The 19,021-nt window shown below is 37.4% G+C and overlaps 1 protein-coding gene across 5 annotated transcripts in view; it reads right to left on the reverse strand.

Moving 5' to 3' along the window:
- YEATS2 (YEATS domain containing 2) overlaps positions 1–19,021 on the reverse strand; it is a 115,833-nt gene that overhangs the window by 69,841 nt on the left and 26,971 nt on the right. For all 5 annotated transcript variants that reach the window (XM_082625836.1, XM_082625834.1, XM_082625837.1 and 2 more), the window contains exons 2-6: positions 18,500–18,617; positions 8,966–9,063; positions 8,347–8,439; positions 4,383–4,628; positions 2,444–2,559 (exon numbers count right to left, since the gene is read on the reverse strand). In XM_082625836.1, coding sequence (XP_082481962.1) covers positions 2,444–2,559; positions 4,383–4,628; positions 8,347–8,439; positions 8,966–9,063; positions 18,500–18,599 — 653 coding nt within the window. In that variant the 5' untranslated portion in view covers positions 18,600–18,617. The remainder of the gene's footprint in view (positions 1–2,443; positions 2,560–4,382; positions 4,629–8,346; positions 8,440–8,965; positions 9,064–18,499; positions 18,618–19,021) is intronic.

Raw genomic sequence — 19,021 nt, forward strand, 5'->3', positions numbered from 1 at the left:
ATCTAAATTTTCAAATGCATTAACATAAAGATGTTATTTTATCTCAGTATAACTATTTATTTTCATTAGATAATTAAATCCATAAGCATTTTTTATGATTACTGATACATTTAGATTGCTACTAAATTATTTTATACTATTTGTCTTTTTCTTTTTTTCTTCTTTTCCACATCCCTTCTCCTGCTCCTGCTTGCCTTCCTTTGGAATCAGGGGGGTTTTCTCCCTTTTTTCATTCAATTCTCCTCACACCTTACTACATTTTTCTTTTTGGCTACGTTGGGTCTTCACTGCTGCACGCGGGCCTTCTCTAGCTGTGGCAAGCAGGAGCTACTCTTCGTTGCGGTGCGCAGGCTTCTCATTGTGGTGGCTTCTCCTGTTGTGGAGCATGCGCTCTAGGTGCGCAGGGTTCAGTAGTTGCAGCACACGGGCTTCAGTAGTTGTGGCAGGCGGGCTCAGTAGTTGTGGCTTGCGGGCAGCTCACAGGCTCTAGAGCATAGGCTCTGTAGTTGTGGCTCATGGTATGTGGGATCTTCCCGGACCAGGGCTCGAACCCCTGTCCCCTGATTTGGCAGGCAGATTCTTTTCTTTTTTTCTTTTTTTTGCGGTACGCAGGCCTCTCACTGTTGTGGCCTCTCCCATTGCGGAGCACAGGCTCCGGACGCGCAGGCTCAGCGGCCATGGCTCACAGGCCCAGCCGCTCGGCGGCATGTGGGATCTTCCCGGACCAGGGCACAAACCCGCATCCCCTGCATTGGCAGGCGGACTCTCAACCACTGCGCCACCAGGGAAGTCCAACCCCTTACTACTTTTAAAGTTTAAATCTCTATGTCTGTTCTTTTCATTGTTATCTTAGATATGCTAATGAGCATTCTTAACGAAGTCCAAAGTAAATCGATATTTTTATCCTCTTCCAGAACAAACAAAGACTTTATAATTCTCATGCCAATCATTCCTCTCTACTTAAAATCCACGGTTAACCAGTATTTTATGTTCTAGCTGGTCTTAAACCCCAAAACCTACAAATCAGACATAATTGTTTGAAAATGTCAGTAACTGTTTCTCCCCAGTCTTCTGGTGGCCTGCTGAGTCTACATGAATTTCTAGTTTTGGCCTTTTCTGGGCTAACCTGTCCTGTACTATAGTTGAGACCTCAACACTTCATATTAGTCGCCTTAGCTGAATGCATGCTAACTCTAAAATAATCCACGAGGGGCTTCCCTGGTGGCGCAGTGGTTGAGAGTCCACCTGCCGATGCAGGGGACACGGGTTCATGCCCCAGTCTGGGAAGATCCCACATGCTGTGGAGCGGCTGGGCCCGTGAGCCATGGCCGCTGAGCCTGTGCGTCCGGAGCCTGTGCTCCACAACGGGAGAGGCCACAACGGTGAGAGGCCTGTGCACCCCCCCAAAAAATAAAAATAAAAATAAATAAAATAATCCATGAAACAGAAACCTAATTGCCTTAGTCATATTTCATGCTTCTATTTAAATACTACAACACAGACCATTGAGAATCTTTGTTTTTATTATCCTGAGATTTTTAATGTACTTATTTGTTATCAGTGGTCCATCAACTGGGACTTGGAAGACTCTCCCGAGATCTGATTCCCCCTCCCCAGATATTTACTGTAATTCTGAATCCTTTATTTTCAGTAATTGAATATTATTACAATTTTCATAAATATACTGATTCATTCATCAGTCAAATATTTACCGAACACCAACTACTGCAAGATATAAAAACAAACAAGATATACTGTCTACCCAAAAGAGATTCAGCCTGATTTGAAAAAATATATGAAAATAGGAAATAACTATATAAGATATAAAAATGACAAGAGAGCATAGAGGAAATATGCCTAGTGAGGAAAAGGGCAAATAAGGCTTTGTGAGGAAATAACATTCTTATGCTGTTTGAAGATTTATGATGTCTTTATCCATTCCTAGATACTCGGCAAAAATGACAATGTTACCACAAGACAGCATGCGATCATACTGTTAAAGAGATAGCCCTTTAGCTTGAAGGAATTCTGTCTTCAAGACCTGCTCTGCAACCTTTTGTTATATATTTAAAACATTTCAATTTGGGCAACCAAATAAACATTTTTAGGAACAGGTAAGGCCCCTAAGGATAGAACTAGGTCAGAAGTCAGAAGTTCCTCCAAAGTTATCCACACTTACATGCTTAATAAAACACACCATTTGCATAAAAGTTCACGTCTACAAAATTTTTACCAAGCACAATTTTATCCTACGTCAAAGATTAGCAGACACACTGAAGCAGTCTCAAGTCTCTGGACTTTCATTCACTTTTAAAACAACTAAGAGTTTGGGAAAAAGAATCCTAGAGGCCTGTACTTACTGTAATACTATGATAATAAGAGTATGCCAGAGTATTACCAAAAATGGATGACTGAAAATGAGACAAGTCAACTGAATACTCACTTGGACACATTGCCCACTACTATTGTTTTCTTTACAAAAAGTCGTGAAGTCTCATCTCCTGTAAGATCAGTATTCCGCTGCTCTGTTTTATGGGAGCCAGTAATACCAGAAGTGTCCTAGAAAAAATCATAATCAAGTTTCATTTTCAATTTAGACAATTTTCAACAGGCAGAAACCATAAAATCATAAAAGGTATGAATGGACTAACTCCATTTTTTTTAAATTACGAAATTCTCTGGCTTTGTGGCTGCTCTCAGAGCATGAAAGAATAATTTTACTATAATTTTTGCATTAGTTTATAGAAAAAGTTTGTACACTGTAATTCCACATATGTGTGTGTGCTTGTAATAGTCATAAACAGCTGCTTTGTATATGCAAATAGGATGTGGAAGGATACACAAGAAACTACTACAACAGTTACCTCTGGGATATGGAAATGGGGAAAGGGGTCAACGGAATTTACTTTCTTTTCAATCTTCTGTACTACTATAAATTTTTCAATAAGAAGTAACATAAACATAATGGTTAATTTAAAGTTTGACTATGGAGATAGACAGCCAGTATTTAAGGCTTGGCCCCTACATTTACTAGATGTGTCATCTTGGGTAATTACTTAACTTTTCTGTCTCTATTTCCTCATCTATAAAATAAGGATGATAATAGTTTCTATCTCAGATGATGGTTTTGTACAGTTTTTAGAAAAATGCTTGGTACACAGTAAACACTAAATATCTGTTACATAAACATGAGCATGCATATTACATAAAAGATAGTAGGTTTCTAAATCCTATGACTAGTGTGACCTAAATTCATTTTAATTAAAAAAAGAAAAACATGCACTATTTCCCCAGAAAGTATACGAGAAGGAGACAACTAAATCCAAACACTAAGAGTTCTGATTTTGGGTGGTGGCATTATGAATGACTTTTCTACTCTCTCTTACTTTTCTGTAGTTTAAAAATTTCAAAAATGAACATATATGAATTTGTAATCAGAAACATTTTTAATTTTATCAAAATAATCAAATCCTTGATGTCTGAGTATGTGGAAAGCAGCCTGGGAATGTCCTCTATCACAGAACATCTGGCTGAGAAAAACCACTGGTCTTATCCAGTAAGGATTCTATAGCTAAGTATTACACCAAGAAGTTCAGAACAGCTTGAGATGGGAATTCAAATTACAAACTGACAGGATCAAAGAGCAATAAGCAGTTTTCAATTCTACTTATTGTTTTTCAAATTTCCTCCAGTTATTAAAGCATCTTAGAACATAAAGTTTCAAAGAGGAAACTGAAGAAGAGCCACTGCTCTTGAGAGAATAAACATAATAGAGTGGAAAGACCTTGGGCAAGGTCACAGTACTGCCAACTCCTCAAAGTTTCTTTCATATCTACATGAATGGCATCTAGGAGTTGTGCGGTACACAGGAGCCTTGAACTGTAAAATCAAAAAGACACAGGTTTGATTCTCAGTTCTGATACTGTGGATAAATATAAAAAGACAAAAGTTTAATTCTCAGTTCTGATACCTGTGAACAAATATAACTTAAACCTCATAGAGACTCAGTTTCCCCATCTCTAAAAGGGCTATAATTAACTTATATCCTATGGTTCCTGTGAAGGTTAAATGAAATAATATGTGCATTCTTAATAAGTACTGGTTCAAAACGTAAGGTAGATAGTGGGAAGCAGCCGCAGAGCACAGGGAGATCAGCTCGGTGCTTTGTGACCGCCTGGAGGGGTGGGATGGGGAGGGTGGGAGGGAGGGAGATGCATGAGGGAAGGGATGTGGGAACAGATGTATATGTATGACTGATTCACTTTGTTATAAAGCAGAAACTAATAAAAAATAAAAAAATAAAAAAAAACCTAAAAAAAAAAAAAAATAAATAAGTACTGGTTCCCTTCTCTTTTGGCTCCCTCCCATCCATCCAACTATACCCTTCCAGTATTTCGGCTTGGTCTCTGCTCTGTGTTGCTTGAGAGTCTTTCCTCTATGTCCACATTGCTGTTAGTGTCTTTGTCAGATAAGAAGTCATTGTGTTGAGATAAAGAATCACTTTCTGAATGATTGGCTGATGGTGTTTCTGATCTCTGATTGGCAGGAGATGATGACCTAGATGGTGATTCCAAAAATTTCTTGACAGCAGGATGATTAAAAACCATTGTATCACATGTCTTTGATCCCTGCAGAAATGAGGGTAAGCAAAACAAACTTTTAATCATATCCACCAAAAGTAGGCAAAAGTTTGATCTTCCCAAAAACCCTTATCTATTTCCAATCATGCTTAAAATCTTTCAAAATCACCCCACTCCCATAAAATGAAGTCCAAACTCCTTAATGTGGTCCAAATCAACAAAACAAAAACTAGAGAATGATAAATAATTATGCAAAGGTCCTAACACTAAAAGTTAAAGATGCAAGTCCTCAGAAGGTAAATGAAAAGTAAAGATAAGTATATAGGGACTTCCCTGGTGGCACAGTGGTTAAGAATCTGCCTGCCAATGCAGGGGACATGGGTTCGAGCCCTGGTCCAGGAAGATCCCACACGCCATGGAGCAACTAAGCCCATGTGCCACAACTACTGAGCCTGTGCTCTAGAGCCCGTGAGCCACAACTACTGAGCCCATGTGCCACAACTACTGAAAGCCCACATGTCTAGAGCCCATGCTCCGCAACAAGAGAAGCCACTGTGATGAGAAGCCCACACACAGCAACGAAGAGTAGCCCCCACTCGCTGCAACTAGAGAAAGCCCATGGGAGCAACGAAGACCCAACGCAGCCAAAAATAAATAAATTAAATTAAAAAAAAATTTTAAATATATATATATAGTAACACATGGAAAGTCAAATTTGACTTAAAAAAAAATAAACCTTACATTTCTTGATACAAATACATCAACTGCTCTAAATAAAACATTCCTGTAAGAAATACAAAGATTTTTTTAAATGTGTATGTAAAATGGCTCCCAGGTAGGAATAAAATGTAGCATAGAATGGTTTAAAATGATTAATAATGATATATAGTTTGCCCTCAGTCCAATACTGAAGCCTGCCTAGGGTATTTTTCTGTGTTTTGTTACTTGCATATAAAATAGTGTGTTGTTATAATGTAGTTACTTTCTAGGAAGCCCAGCTTTAGAAATTGCTTAATTGAAATTAAAAATAATTATTTTAGCAAGTAAAAGGGAGCCAGAGACTAGTGTTTCATAGTCAAAGCAACAGAGCTGTTGTATTTCAATAATAAAGGTTTATTTTAGAGCTATAAATGTATTCTGTTAGAGCAAACTAAAAATAATTGGCAGATCCTAAAAGATAAAAATATACCTAAATATCCTTAAATAAAGCCCAATCAGAACAAGATAAAAATCAGTACATTTCTAGACTATCAAATAGCACAGTTCAGTACTGCTAATGGTTTAAAAAAAAAAAAGGCATCAAAACAGTAAATGAATAACCAGCTCTTCAGAGTAGCTACAGTCCTATGTCAGGCAGCTGCCAGCTCGCAATGTCCATCTTGTTGAGTCTAATAGCAAGCCATAGGACAGATGACTTTAGAATCTGCCCTGGGTTAACAGTGTCTCCCAAAAATTCATGTCCACCTAGACCTATGAATGTGACTATTTGAAAATACAGTCTTTTCAGATGTAATCAAGTTAAGATGATGTCATACTGGATTTGGGTAGGCCTTATTTCAATGACTAGTATTCTTAAAAGAGGTAAAGCTGAATACAGAAAGAAACAGAGAAGACACACAAAGGGAAAAGTCCATGTGAGGTTAAAGGCAGAAATTGGAGTGATACAGCTACAAGCCAAGGAATGCTAAGTACTGCTAGCAACCACCAGAAGCTAGGAGAAGACAAGGAAGAATTCTTCCCTAGAGTCTTCAGAGGGAGCATGGCCTAGCCACCAACATACTTGATTTTGGACTGCTAGCCTCTAGAATCATGAGATAATAAATTCCTGTTTTGTTTTGTTTTTTTTTTAAAGTCTGGTTCTTTTATTTATTTATTTATTTTAAAAATTTATTTGGTTGTGCAGGGTCTTAGCTGCAGCAGGTGGGCTCCTTAGTTGAGGCTCTCCAGCTCCTTAGTTGCGGCTCTCCAGCTCCTTAGTTGCAGCACACGGGCTCCTTAGTTGTGGCTCATGGGCTCCTTAGTTGTGGCATGTGCGAACTCTTAGTTGCATCATGCATGTGGGATATAGTTCCCTGACCAGGGATTGAACCTGGGCCCCCTGCATTGGGAGCGCAGAGTCTTATCCACTGCGCCACCAAGGAAGTCCCAAATTCCTGTTGTTTTAAGCCACCAAGCTTGTGGTAATTTGTTATGGTAGGTCGAGCAAAGTAGTTCAGACTCTAAAATGTAATATGGAAACTCTTGCAGTAGAAGAAACAACTATCTACCATCTAAGATTAAACTCAAATAATGCTTCAGATTTCTCTAAGATAACATCAGGAGTATCACCAATACCTAATATCTTAAAGCTCCACAGGATGAGACAAAAGCCTACACATGGCAGGTACCTCTTATCTGTAAAAACCACAGGGAATGATGCAAGGCAGCATGCTACTATGCTCCCTGCAGCCCTTCCACTATTCTCATTGAGCCAGTTCTGTCCAAGAGAAGAATTATCTAATTCTAACTGGAAAAAACTTAAGAAAAGACAAAACTTACACTGAAATTATCAAACCGTCAAACAAGAAGAAATACTTCTGTATCAGTTCAATCCTATCCCCATCCTTTATAATTGGAGCAATCTAGTGGTAATCACATTAACCATGACTAAACTTAGTATCGCTAACAGTAGCACAACCTGATACTATGTCTCCTAATGTGATACAATATGAAGTATACAGCATTACCTATGAAGTACTATCTCCAAAAAGATTCAACCTTAATCTAATCAAATCTTTAGACTTGACTCTTATTTTACAGAAAAATAGAAGGAATGAAGGAACAACCCAAGGGGAAAAAAATCCAAAACGTGGGACATTCTACAACATAAATGGCCTGGTCTCTTCAAATAAGTCAATATCACAGGGGAAAAAAAGATGGGAGAACTGTTCTAGATAAAATGAGACAAGAGAAAAAACAGCCAAATGTAACCCATGAACCCTGATTGGTTCCTGTCCGAAAAAAAAAAACAACCCAAACTTTAAAGATACTTCGGGGACAACTGGGAAAATCTGAATATGGACTGGTTATCAAATAACATTAGGGACTCATTCTCTTAGGTATTGTGACTACACAGAAGACGAACCTTTAGGATTAAGTATTTAGGGATGAAGCGTCACGATGCTTGGAAATTACTTTTTAATATTTTAGACAAAAATAAGAGATAAAGCAAACATGGCAAAATGTTAAAACTGTTGAAGCTAAGTGATGCATAAACAAGTGCTTATTTCATCTTCTCTATGTATTTGAAAATTTTCACAAAAAGTAGGGGGAAAAAATCAGGGCTTCTTGAATAGAGTAAATCTACTGAAACTAACAATTGCCATTCATTAGCAGTAAAAGGTCAGAGAAAAGTCAATCGATCTATAATTTATTCCAAAGCCATCCATAATCAAATGAAGAGGAATAAGGCAAGTTAGAACAGGGTCACACTCATCTTTGTATCTGCAAAGCCTAGCAACAGTGCTAAAATTAGTTACAGAACAATTAAGTAAAAAGAAAAAAATGTTACTTAACAATTATTGACAATGTAGAGAGGTATAATTAAAGGATATGGTTGAACACAATGATAAATTTATGTATATTCCCAGGAAGGCAGGCTAGGCTTCTTGAATTCGAAAGGTCAATATAAGAAATGTTTTGAAGGCAGGGATTTCACATCAAGACTCATTTCTCTTCACACAACAATATGGGTGGCCGGAAATGACTGCATATGACGAAAACTTACCTCAGAAACTTTCAGAAGTCCTGCAGAAGCATAGTAGTTTGCGACAATGCAGGCACGAAGTTTATCCATCATCCTTCTTGCCTCAATTAGTCGCTAAAATAAATATAAATTAATTACTTTAAAAAATGGAAATGACAGAAGAGATATACAAACAATTCATAAGAAATGGAAATGAACCCAAAGGTTCAACTTGTCTAATAATCAAAGAAAGACAAATAGAAATGACCATTTTCCACCTAACAGATTGGCAAAATATTTTTTAAAATGACAAAATACGACGTTTGCAAGAGTATATAGACATACTAATATGTATTTGTATGTATATATGCATATTCATTGAGAAATGTCCACAAAGATATTGAGCACAAAAGCAAAGAGGAATTATCTTTTGGGATGGAATTTCAAGTGATTTTTTTCTTTATCTTTTTTTGCAATGTCATTTAAAGAAAAAAAAAAAAGGCACAGGTCTTTTTTTCCAAAAACGAGAAAGCTCCTTTTAAAAGAACAGCAAAGGGGAAAAATACACCACAATTCCGTCTCAACAGATTTTTAAAAATTCATCACACATAGGTTTTTTCAATAGTTCTGTTCCTTTCTTTTTAATTTAACATCATTATACCTGGTCAATGACCTCAATTTCATGTTCCTTATTCTTCATTTCAAGTGCAAATTGTTCCTTGATAATAGTCTCAATCTTCTGCACAGCAGCATCTCGAGCTGCACAAAGAACATACAATAATCCAAGGTCTAATTAATCAGTTGCCACCTTGATTCAAGTCAGCAAGCAACAAAAGAAACCCAGGAACAGTAACTCTGAAGTGGAGAAACCTAATGGTCACCACCTTAATCAATAATGAAAAGTTAACATCACCAAATATTCAAGCAAACTGACCTCGCATGTTTTCTGATATGATGTACTGACAAGACTCCACCACTCTGTGGCATTCCTGCTAAAAACGCTGAATCTAATCCCAGCGAACATCAGACAAACCTAAATTGAAGGACACTGTACAAAATAACTGGCCTATACATTCAAATACTAAAGTCAAGAAAGACAAAGAGAAGTTGAGGAGATTAAAAGAGACTAAAGAGATATAACAACTAAATGCATTGTGTGATCCTGGAGAGGAGGAATAGTTATAAAATACTGGGACAACTAGTAAAACTTGAATATGGACAGCAGATTAGATAATGTTATGTAACGTGTTAAAATTTCCTGCTTCTGATAATTGTACTGTGGTTACATAAGAAATTTGTCCTTAGGAAATACACAAGTGTTTACAAGTGTCTAATGTATCTTCTGATGATTTTGAAAAAATGATGTGCATATATATACCTGCGTGCATACATGCATTTGTGTAGTATGTGTGTGTATGGATTGGGGATGGGGGAAAAGAATGATAAACCAAATGAGGCAAAATGTAAACAATTGGTGAATTAATCTGGACAAAAGACATACAAATTCTCCTTGCAAGACATACAAATTCTCCTTGCAATTTTTGTTTGAAATCACATCAAAATAAAATTACCAAAAAAAGAAAAAGAAACCCATGAAGATTCCGAGAGAAATACGTGGTGACTTCTGAAAAACCATAACTCCAAGGAAAAAGAAAGTAAAGAATTAGCCAGAGGAAGAGGTAGTCTGTGACACAAGAGCAGTTCATAAGAAGGCAGGAAGTTAGGATCTAGCATGCAATTCAGCAGTTTCCGATTACAACTACCTGAAGGAACCAGCAAAGAAAGAATTCAAAAGGACAGAAAATGTCTCTGAAGGCAATTCAATTCAGATAATGACTACTCAAAGTAATATGCAATTCAAAGAGTTAAAAAACATCAGATATGAAACGTAGTTTGATTACAAGAGAATAAAAAAAGAAGAGTTAAATGACTGCTTGAAAAACCTGGGATTTTGCATAATGATCCTGTGTTTGTAATATGAAAAAATCACCACCCATGCTTTGGGGTGTAAAAAAAATTGCACAGAAAATTTGGACCCTTGATCACCCATGTCATTTTCTCCCTGTAAAATATGCCACTAGACTGCCAATTTAAAACTAGTGGTGGCATATGGTCACCTTATTTTTGATAATGGAGGCAAGAATATACAATGGAGAAAAGACAGCCTCTTCAATAAATGGTGCTGGGAAAACTGGACAGCTACATGTAAAAGAATGAAATTAGAACACTCCCTAACACCATACACAGAAATAAACTCAAAATGGATTAAAGACCAGACACTATAAGTGTAAGGCCAGACAGTATAAAACTCTTAGAGGAAAACATAGGCAGAACACTCTATGACATAAATCACAGAAACGTCCTTTTTTGACCCACCTCCTAGAGAAATGGAAATAAAAACAAAAATAAACAAATGGGACCTAATGAAACTTCAAAGCTTTTGCACAGCAAAGGAAAACATAAACAAGACAAAAAGACAACCCTCAGAATGGGAGAAAATATTTGCAAATGAAGTAACTGACAAAGGATTAATCTCCAAAATTTACAAGCAACTCATGCAGCTCAGTATCAAAAAAACAACCCAGTCCAAGAATGGGCAGAAGACCTAAATAGACATTTGTCCAAAGAAGATATACAGATTGTCAAGAAACACATGAAAGGATGATCAACATCATTAATCATTAGAGAAATGCAAATCAAAACCACAATGAGGTATCACCTCACACCAGTCAGAATGGGCATCATCAAAAAATCTACAAACAATAAATGCTGGAGAGGGTGTGGAGAAAAGGGAACCCTTTTGCACTGTGGGTGGGAATGTAAATTGATACAGCCACTATGGAGAACAGTATGGAGGTTCCTTAAAAAACTAAAAAGAGAACTACCATATGACCCAGCAATCCCAATACTGGGTATATAGACATGTACCACAATGTTCACTGCAGCTCTATTTACAATAGTCAGGGCATGGAAGCAACCTAAGTGTCCATCGACAGATAAATGGATAAAGAAGATGTGGCACATATATACAATGGAATGTTACTCGGCCACAGAAAGAAACAAAATTGAGTTATTTGCAGTGAGGTGGATGGACCCAGAGTCTGTCATACAGAGTGAAGTGAGTCAGAAAGAGAAAAACAAATACTGTATGCTAATTAAGGAAATGGGAATAGGAACATACATATCAATAATTACCTTAAATGTAAATGGACTAAATGCTCCCACCAAAAGACACAGATTGGCTGAATGGATACAAAAACAAGACCCATATATATGCTGTCTACAAGAGACCCACTTCAGACCTCGAGACACATACAGATTGAAAGTAAGGGGATGGAAAAAGATATTCCATGCAAATGGAAATCAAAAGAAAGCTGGAGTAGCAATTCTCATATCAGACAAAATAGACTTTAAAATAAAGACTATTAGAAGAGACAAAGAAGGACACTACATAACGATAAAGGGATCGATCCAAGAAGAAGATATAACAATTGTAAATATATATGCACCCAACATAGGAGCACCTCAATACATACGGCAAATACTAACAGCCATAAAAGGGGAAATCGACAGTAACACAATCATAGTAGGGGACTTTAACACCCCACTTTCACCAATGGACAGATCATCCAAAATGAAAATAAATAAGGAAACACAAGCTTTAAATGATACATTAAACAAGATGGACTTAGTTGATATTTATAGGACATTCCATCCAAAAACAACAGAATACACATTTTTCTCAAGTGCTCATGGAACATTCTCCAGGATAGATCATATCTTGGGTCACAAATCAAGCCTTGGTAAATTTAAGAAAATTGAAATTGTATCAAGTATCTTTTCCGACCACAATGCTATGAGACTAGACATCAATTACAGGAAAAGATCTGTAAAAAATACAAACACATGGAGGCTAAACAATACACTACTCAATAACGAAGTGATCACTGAAGAAATCAAAGAGGAAATTAAAAAATACCTAGAAACAAATGACAATGGAGACACGACGACCCAAAACCTATGGGATGCAGCAAAAGCAGTTCTAAGGGGGAAGTTTATAGCAATACAATCCCACCTTAAGAAACAGGAAACATTTCGAGTAAACAACCTGACCCTGCACCTAAAGCAATTAGAGAAAGAAGAACAAAAAACCCCCAAAGCTAGCAGAAGGAAAGAAATCATAAAGATCAGATCAGAAATAAATGAAAAAGAAATGAAGGAAACGATAGCAAAGATCAACCAAACTAAAAGCTGGTTCTTTGAGAAGATAAACAAAATTGACAAACCATTAGCCAGACTCATCAAGAAAAGAAGGGAGAAGACTCAAATCAATAGAATTAGAAATGAAAAAGGAGAAGTAACAACTGACACTGCAGAAATACAAAAGATCATGAGAGATTACTATAAGCAACTCTATGCCAATAAAATGGACAACCTGGAAGAAATGGACAAATTCTTAGAAATGCACAACCTGCCAAGACTGACTCAGGAAGAAATAGAAAATATGAATAGACCAATCACAAGCACTGAAATTGAAACTGTGATTAAAAATCTTCCATCAAACAAAAGCCCAGGACCAGATGGCTTCACAGGCGAATTCTATCAAACATTTAGAGAAGAGCTAACACCTATCCTTCTCAAACTCTTCCAAACAATATCAGAGGAAGGAACACTCCCAAATTCATTCTACGAGGCCACCATCACCTTGATACCAAAACCAGGCAAGGATGTCACAAAGAAAGAAAACTACAGGCCAATATCACTGATGAACATAGATGCAAAAATCCTCAATAAAATACTAGCAAACAGAATCCAACAGCATATTAAAAGGATCATACACCATGATCAAGTGGGGTTTATTCCAGGAATGCAAGGATTCTTCAATATACGCAAATCAATCAATGTGATACACCATATTAACAAGTTGAAGGAGAAAAACCATATGATCATCTCAATAGATGCAGAGAAAGCTTTCGACAAAATTCAACACCCATTTATGATAAAAACCCTGCAGAAAGTAGGCATAGAGGGATCTTTCCTCAACATAATAAAGGCCATATATGACAAACCCACAGCCAACATTGTCCTCAATGGTGAAAAACTGAAACCATTTCCACTAAGATCAGGAACAAGACAAGGTTGCCCACTCTCACCACTCTTATTCAACATAGTTTTGGAAGTTTTAGCCACAGCAATCAGAGAAGAAAAGGAAATAAAAGGAATCCAAATCGGAAAAGAAGAAGTAAAGCTGTCACTGTTTGCAGATGACATGATACTGTACATAGAGAATCCTAAAGATGCTACCGAAAAACTACTAGAGCTAATCAATGAATTTGGTAAAGTAGCAGGATACAAAATTAATGTACAGAAATCTCTGGCATTCCTGTACACTAATGATGAAAAATCTGAAAATGAAATCAAGAAAACACTCCCATTTACCATTGCAACAAAAAGAATAAAATATCTAGGAATAAACCTACCTAAGGAGACAAAAGACCTGTATGCAGAAAATTATAAGACACTGATGAAAGAAATTAAAGAAGATACAAATAGATGGAGAGATATACCATGCTCCTGGATTGGAAGAATCAATATTGTGAAAATGACTGTACTACCCAAAGCAATCTACAGATTCAATGCAATCCCTATCAAACTACCACTGGCATTTTTCACAGAACTAGAACAAAAAATTTCAAAATTTGTTTGGAAAAACAAAAGACCCCGAATAGCCAAAGCAATCTTGAGAACGAAAAACGGAGCTGGAGGAATCAGGCTCCCTGACTTCAGACTATACTACAAAGCTACAGTAATTAAGACAGTGTGGTACTGGCATAAAAACAGAAAGATAGATCAGTGGATCAGGATAGAAAGCCCAGAGATAAACCCATGCACATATGGCCAACTTATCTTTGATAAAGGAGGCAGGAATGTACAGTGGAGAAAGGACAGCCTCTTCAATAAGTGGTGCTGGGAAAACTGGACAAGGACATGTAAAAGTTTGAGATTAGATCTTTCCCTAACACCATACACAAAAATAAGCTCAAAATGGATTAAAGACTTAAATGTAAGGCCAGAAACTATCAAACTCTTAGAGGAAAACATAGGTAGAACACTCTATGACATAAATCACAGCAAGATCCTTTTGGACCCACCTCCTAGAGAAATGGAAATAAAAACAAAGATAAACAAATGGGACCTAATGAAACTTCAAAGCTTTTGCACAGCAAAGGAAACCATAAACAAGACCAAAAGACAACCCTCAGAATGGGAGAAAATATTTGCAAATGAAGCAACTGACAAAGGATTAATCTCCAAAATTTATAAACAGCTCATGCAGCTCAATAGCAAAAAAACAAACAACCCAATCCAAAAATGGGCAGATGACTTAAATAGGCATTTCTCCAAAGAAGATATACAGACTGCCAACAAACACATGAAAGAATGCTCAACATCATTAATCATCAGAGAAATGCAAATCAAAACTACAATGAGATATCATCTCACACCAGTCAGAATGGCCATCATCAAGAAATCTAGAAACAATAAATGCTGGAGAGGGTGTGGAGAAAAGGGAACACTCTTGCACTGCTGGTGGGAATGTGAATTGGTACAGCCACTATGGAGAACAGTATGGAGGTTCCTTAAAAAACTAAAAATAGAACTACCATATGACCCAGCAATCCCACTACTAGGCATATACCCTGAGAAAACCATAACTCAAAAAGAGACATGTACCAAAATGTTCATTGCAGCTCTATTCACAATAGCCCGGAGCTGGAAACAACCTAAGTGTCCATCATCGGATGAATGGATAAAGAAGATGTGGCACATATATACAATGGAATATTACTCAGCCATAAAAAGAAACGAAACTGAGCTATTTGTAATGAGGTGGATAGACCTAGAGTCTGTCATACAGAGTGAAGTAAGTCAGAAAGAGAAAGACAAATACCGTATGCTAACACACATATACGGAATTTAAAAAAAAAAAAAATGGCATGAAGAACCTAGGGGTAAAACGGGAATAAAGACACAGACCTACTTGAGAATGGACTTGAGGATATGGGGAGGGGGAAGGGTAAGCTGTGACAAAGCGAAAGAGAGGCATGGATATATATACACTACCAAACGTGGGGTAGATAGATGGTGGGAAGCGGCCGCATGGCACAGGGAGATCAGCTCGGTGCTTTGTGACCGCCTGGAGGGGTGGGATGGGGAGGGTGGGAGGGAGGGAGATGCATGAGGGAAGGGATGTGGGAACAGATGTATGTGTATGACTGATTCACTTTGTTATAAAGCAGAAACTAATAAAAAATTAAAAAAAAAATACTGTATGCTAACACATATATAAGGAATCTAAAAAAAAAAATGGTTCTGAAGAACCTAGGGGCAGGACAGGAATAAAGACGCAGGTGTAGAGAATGGACTTGAGGACATGGGGAGGGGGAAGGGTAAGCTGGGACGAAGTGAGAGAGTGGCATGGACATATATACACTACCAAATGTAAAATAGATAGCTAGTGGGAAGCAGCCGCATAGCACACGGAGATCAGCTCGGTGCTTTGTGACCACCTAGAGGGGTGGGATACGGAGGGTGGGAGGGAGACGCAAGAGGGAGGGGATATGGGGATATATGTATACGTATAGCTGATTCACTTTGTTATACAGCAGAAATTAACACACCATTGTAAAGCAATTACACTCCAATAAAGATGTTAAATAAATAAATAAATAAATAAAACTAGTGCTGGTATAAGCATTCTTGTGGTTATGCCTGCATTGAAGCAAATGACTAGCTTTCCTCATATCTGATGAAAAGAGTTTTCTCTAGTATTACTGTATGTATCTTTGTATATATAAACCTTATATATATTTAGAAACCAGCAGATAATCTTAGGGGAGGCTAAAAGTCAGAGACTGTTATCAGTGCGGGCTGTTTTATCATAAGCTCCTCAGAAAAAAGCAATTCTAAATTATCTCTTTCATGAAATAAGGAAAACTAAAGCCAAACAAAATAAAACCGTGTAAGAAAAGGGAAGCATCCTGGGACTTCCCTGGTGGCACAGTGGTTAAGAATCCACCTGCCAGTGCAGGGGGCACGGGTTCAAGCCCTGGTCCAGGAAGATCCCACATGCCACGGAGCAACTAAGCCTGTGCACCACAACTACCGAGCCTGCGCTCTAGAGCCCGCGAGCCACAACTACTGAAGCCCGTGTGCCACAACTACTGAAGCCCACGTGCCTGGAGCCCGTGCTCCGCAACAAGAGAAGCCAGTGCAATGAGAATCCCGCGCACCACAACAAAGAGTAGCCCCTGCTCGCCGCAACTAGAGAAAGCCCGTGTGCAGCAACGAAGACCCAATGCAGCCAAAAATAAATAAGTAAATAAATTTATATTTTAAAAAAAGGGAAGCATCCTACCAAACCTACTTTGAGAAAAATTCTGAAGAATAAAAATAAAATCTTTATTAGGAATTAGGTTGAGAATGGACACCAAGAAGAAGAACAGCAAATTGGCACTTAGTAACAAAAAACTGTCCCTGCTTAGGCTACGTATTTGGGAACTTAGATTTAAATTGAAATTACGATGTTTCCTAAAACAATAAGTTTTCCCTTTTCTTATTTTTATTACAAAAAAGATCTGCCATGTGATGCATTTGAATAATGAATTTAAGTTTCATGATACTTTCATATTTATCTGGCTTGTTATTGAAAGCAAATGACATATCCTTGTAAATAAAATTACAACTGAATGGAGAGAAAAGTTGCAGTGAAATGTTTTTATTATTTGGAACTGGATTTAATCGCTTCTGGTACCCAGAGACTTTTGTGGGGTACATATGACTTGACTGCACTGACACAGACAGGAATTTCCTTCACCACTTAACCTTGGGGCCCTGATCTCTGTGGAGCTGCAGCACCTTATCTATGACTTTGAGACCTTCTTCATCTAGCTGTAATAACTTACATAGATTTTTTTTTTTTTTTTTTTTCTTTTTGCGGTATGCGGGCCTCTCACTGTTGTGGCCTCTCCCGTTGCGGAGCACAGGCTCCGGATGAGCAGGCCCAGCGGCCATGGCTCACGGGCCCAGCCGCTCCGCGGCATATGGGATCCTCCCAGACCGGGGCACGAACCCGTATCCCCTGCATCGGCAGGCGGACTCTCAACCACTGCGCCACCAGGGAGGCCCTAGATTTATTTTTTAAATAAACAGTAGTGAATTTGAGCAATATTTTGTTTTAGAAACTCAAATATAGCCACTTTTTTTGAAACAGCTTAAAACATTCTGGGTAACTACAGATGATCTGGTCTTCAACTAATTAAATGATCTTGGGCAAGTAATTTAATGCCTGTGAGCCTTAACTAAGCCACCACCAGCTAAGTGCAGAGATCACTGTTTCCCAAATTTCCATCATTCATATACCACCTTCAAGTTACCTACCACATCTGAGAACCATGTGAAACATCTAATTAACGCCATTAAATAGTATTTTTAAAAAGTGTTAGCCCTTGGAGGGAGGGATAAGTAAGGAGCTTGGGATGAAGATACACACACTACTATACATAAGATAGATAACCAACAAGGACATATATGTATAGCACAGGGAACTCTACTCGACATTCTGTGATAATCTATATGAGAAAAGAATCTAAAAAAGAATGAATATATGTGTATAACTGAACACTTTGCTGTACACCTGAAACTAACACAACATTGTAAATCAACTATACTCCAATAGAATTAAAACTTAAAAAAAAAAAAAAAAGTTAGCCTTATCCTAAGCAGTAGCCATGAAACTACAAGTCTGATAAGGCCATTATCTTTTCTGTAGACATTAACATCAACTATTAAAATAAAAAACCTTAATTCATGTACCACCTATAATCATCTCACATGATACCACATTGTAGTACACACATTGCTAGGACTTTATGATTACACCTAACATACAATGATAGCTAAAACTTAGAGCCTGTCTCATTACTGACGCTTTCACAGTCTACCTGATTATGTTCCAGCCTTTTATGCCACACATGGTATATTACTATTAAACAGAGCACTTAGCTAATCCCTCTCACAAACCTCTTCAAAATATACACAATAGTGGACATGCATTTCATTTTAGTTCCTATAAATCTTATAGGGAGGCATATGTCAACAAAGAAATAATTTCCTAAGGCAAGTGAATTTCTACCTGAATTCTCAATTGCTTTATGCCGCTTATTTGGAAGGGCCACAGATACATCCTCATAATCAGGGTCAGTTTCTTTGACTGTTCGCTTGATTCCAGACATGATGACATTCGTTTTTCACTGTGAAGCAATAATACATTAATTAATAACACTGCTTGATATCAATACTTATATGTGTACACACATACAAAAGGAATAAATATTACATAATATTGATATTTATAAGTCTGTGTAAATACACACACATCCCTTTTAAAGCTAAAAACATAACTAACTTCAAAAGTTCACTGAAAAAAAATCATCATCTGTTACAAAGCATGCGTTTCCCTTTCAAAAGAAAATCCTTTAACAAGGCAGCACATTGTTCAGACCTTCCAAAAGGAGCCAGGCTTTCACAGAAGGGACCTCATATAGAAAGAAAAGAAACCAGATTTTGATGAAAACATGGTAAGCCCACAATATCCTGGAAACCACAATGCATCAAATATATTACAGAATACAAGCAATATAGCTCAGTAAATAAT

The sequence above is a fragment of the Mesoplodon mirus genome, assembly GCF_964341445.2.
Source record: "Mesoplodon mirus genome assembly, chromosome: 6".
Taxonomy (NCBI): Eukaryota; Metazoa; Chordata; class Mammalia; order Artiodactyla; family Ziphiidae; genus Mesoplodon; species Mesoplodon mirus.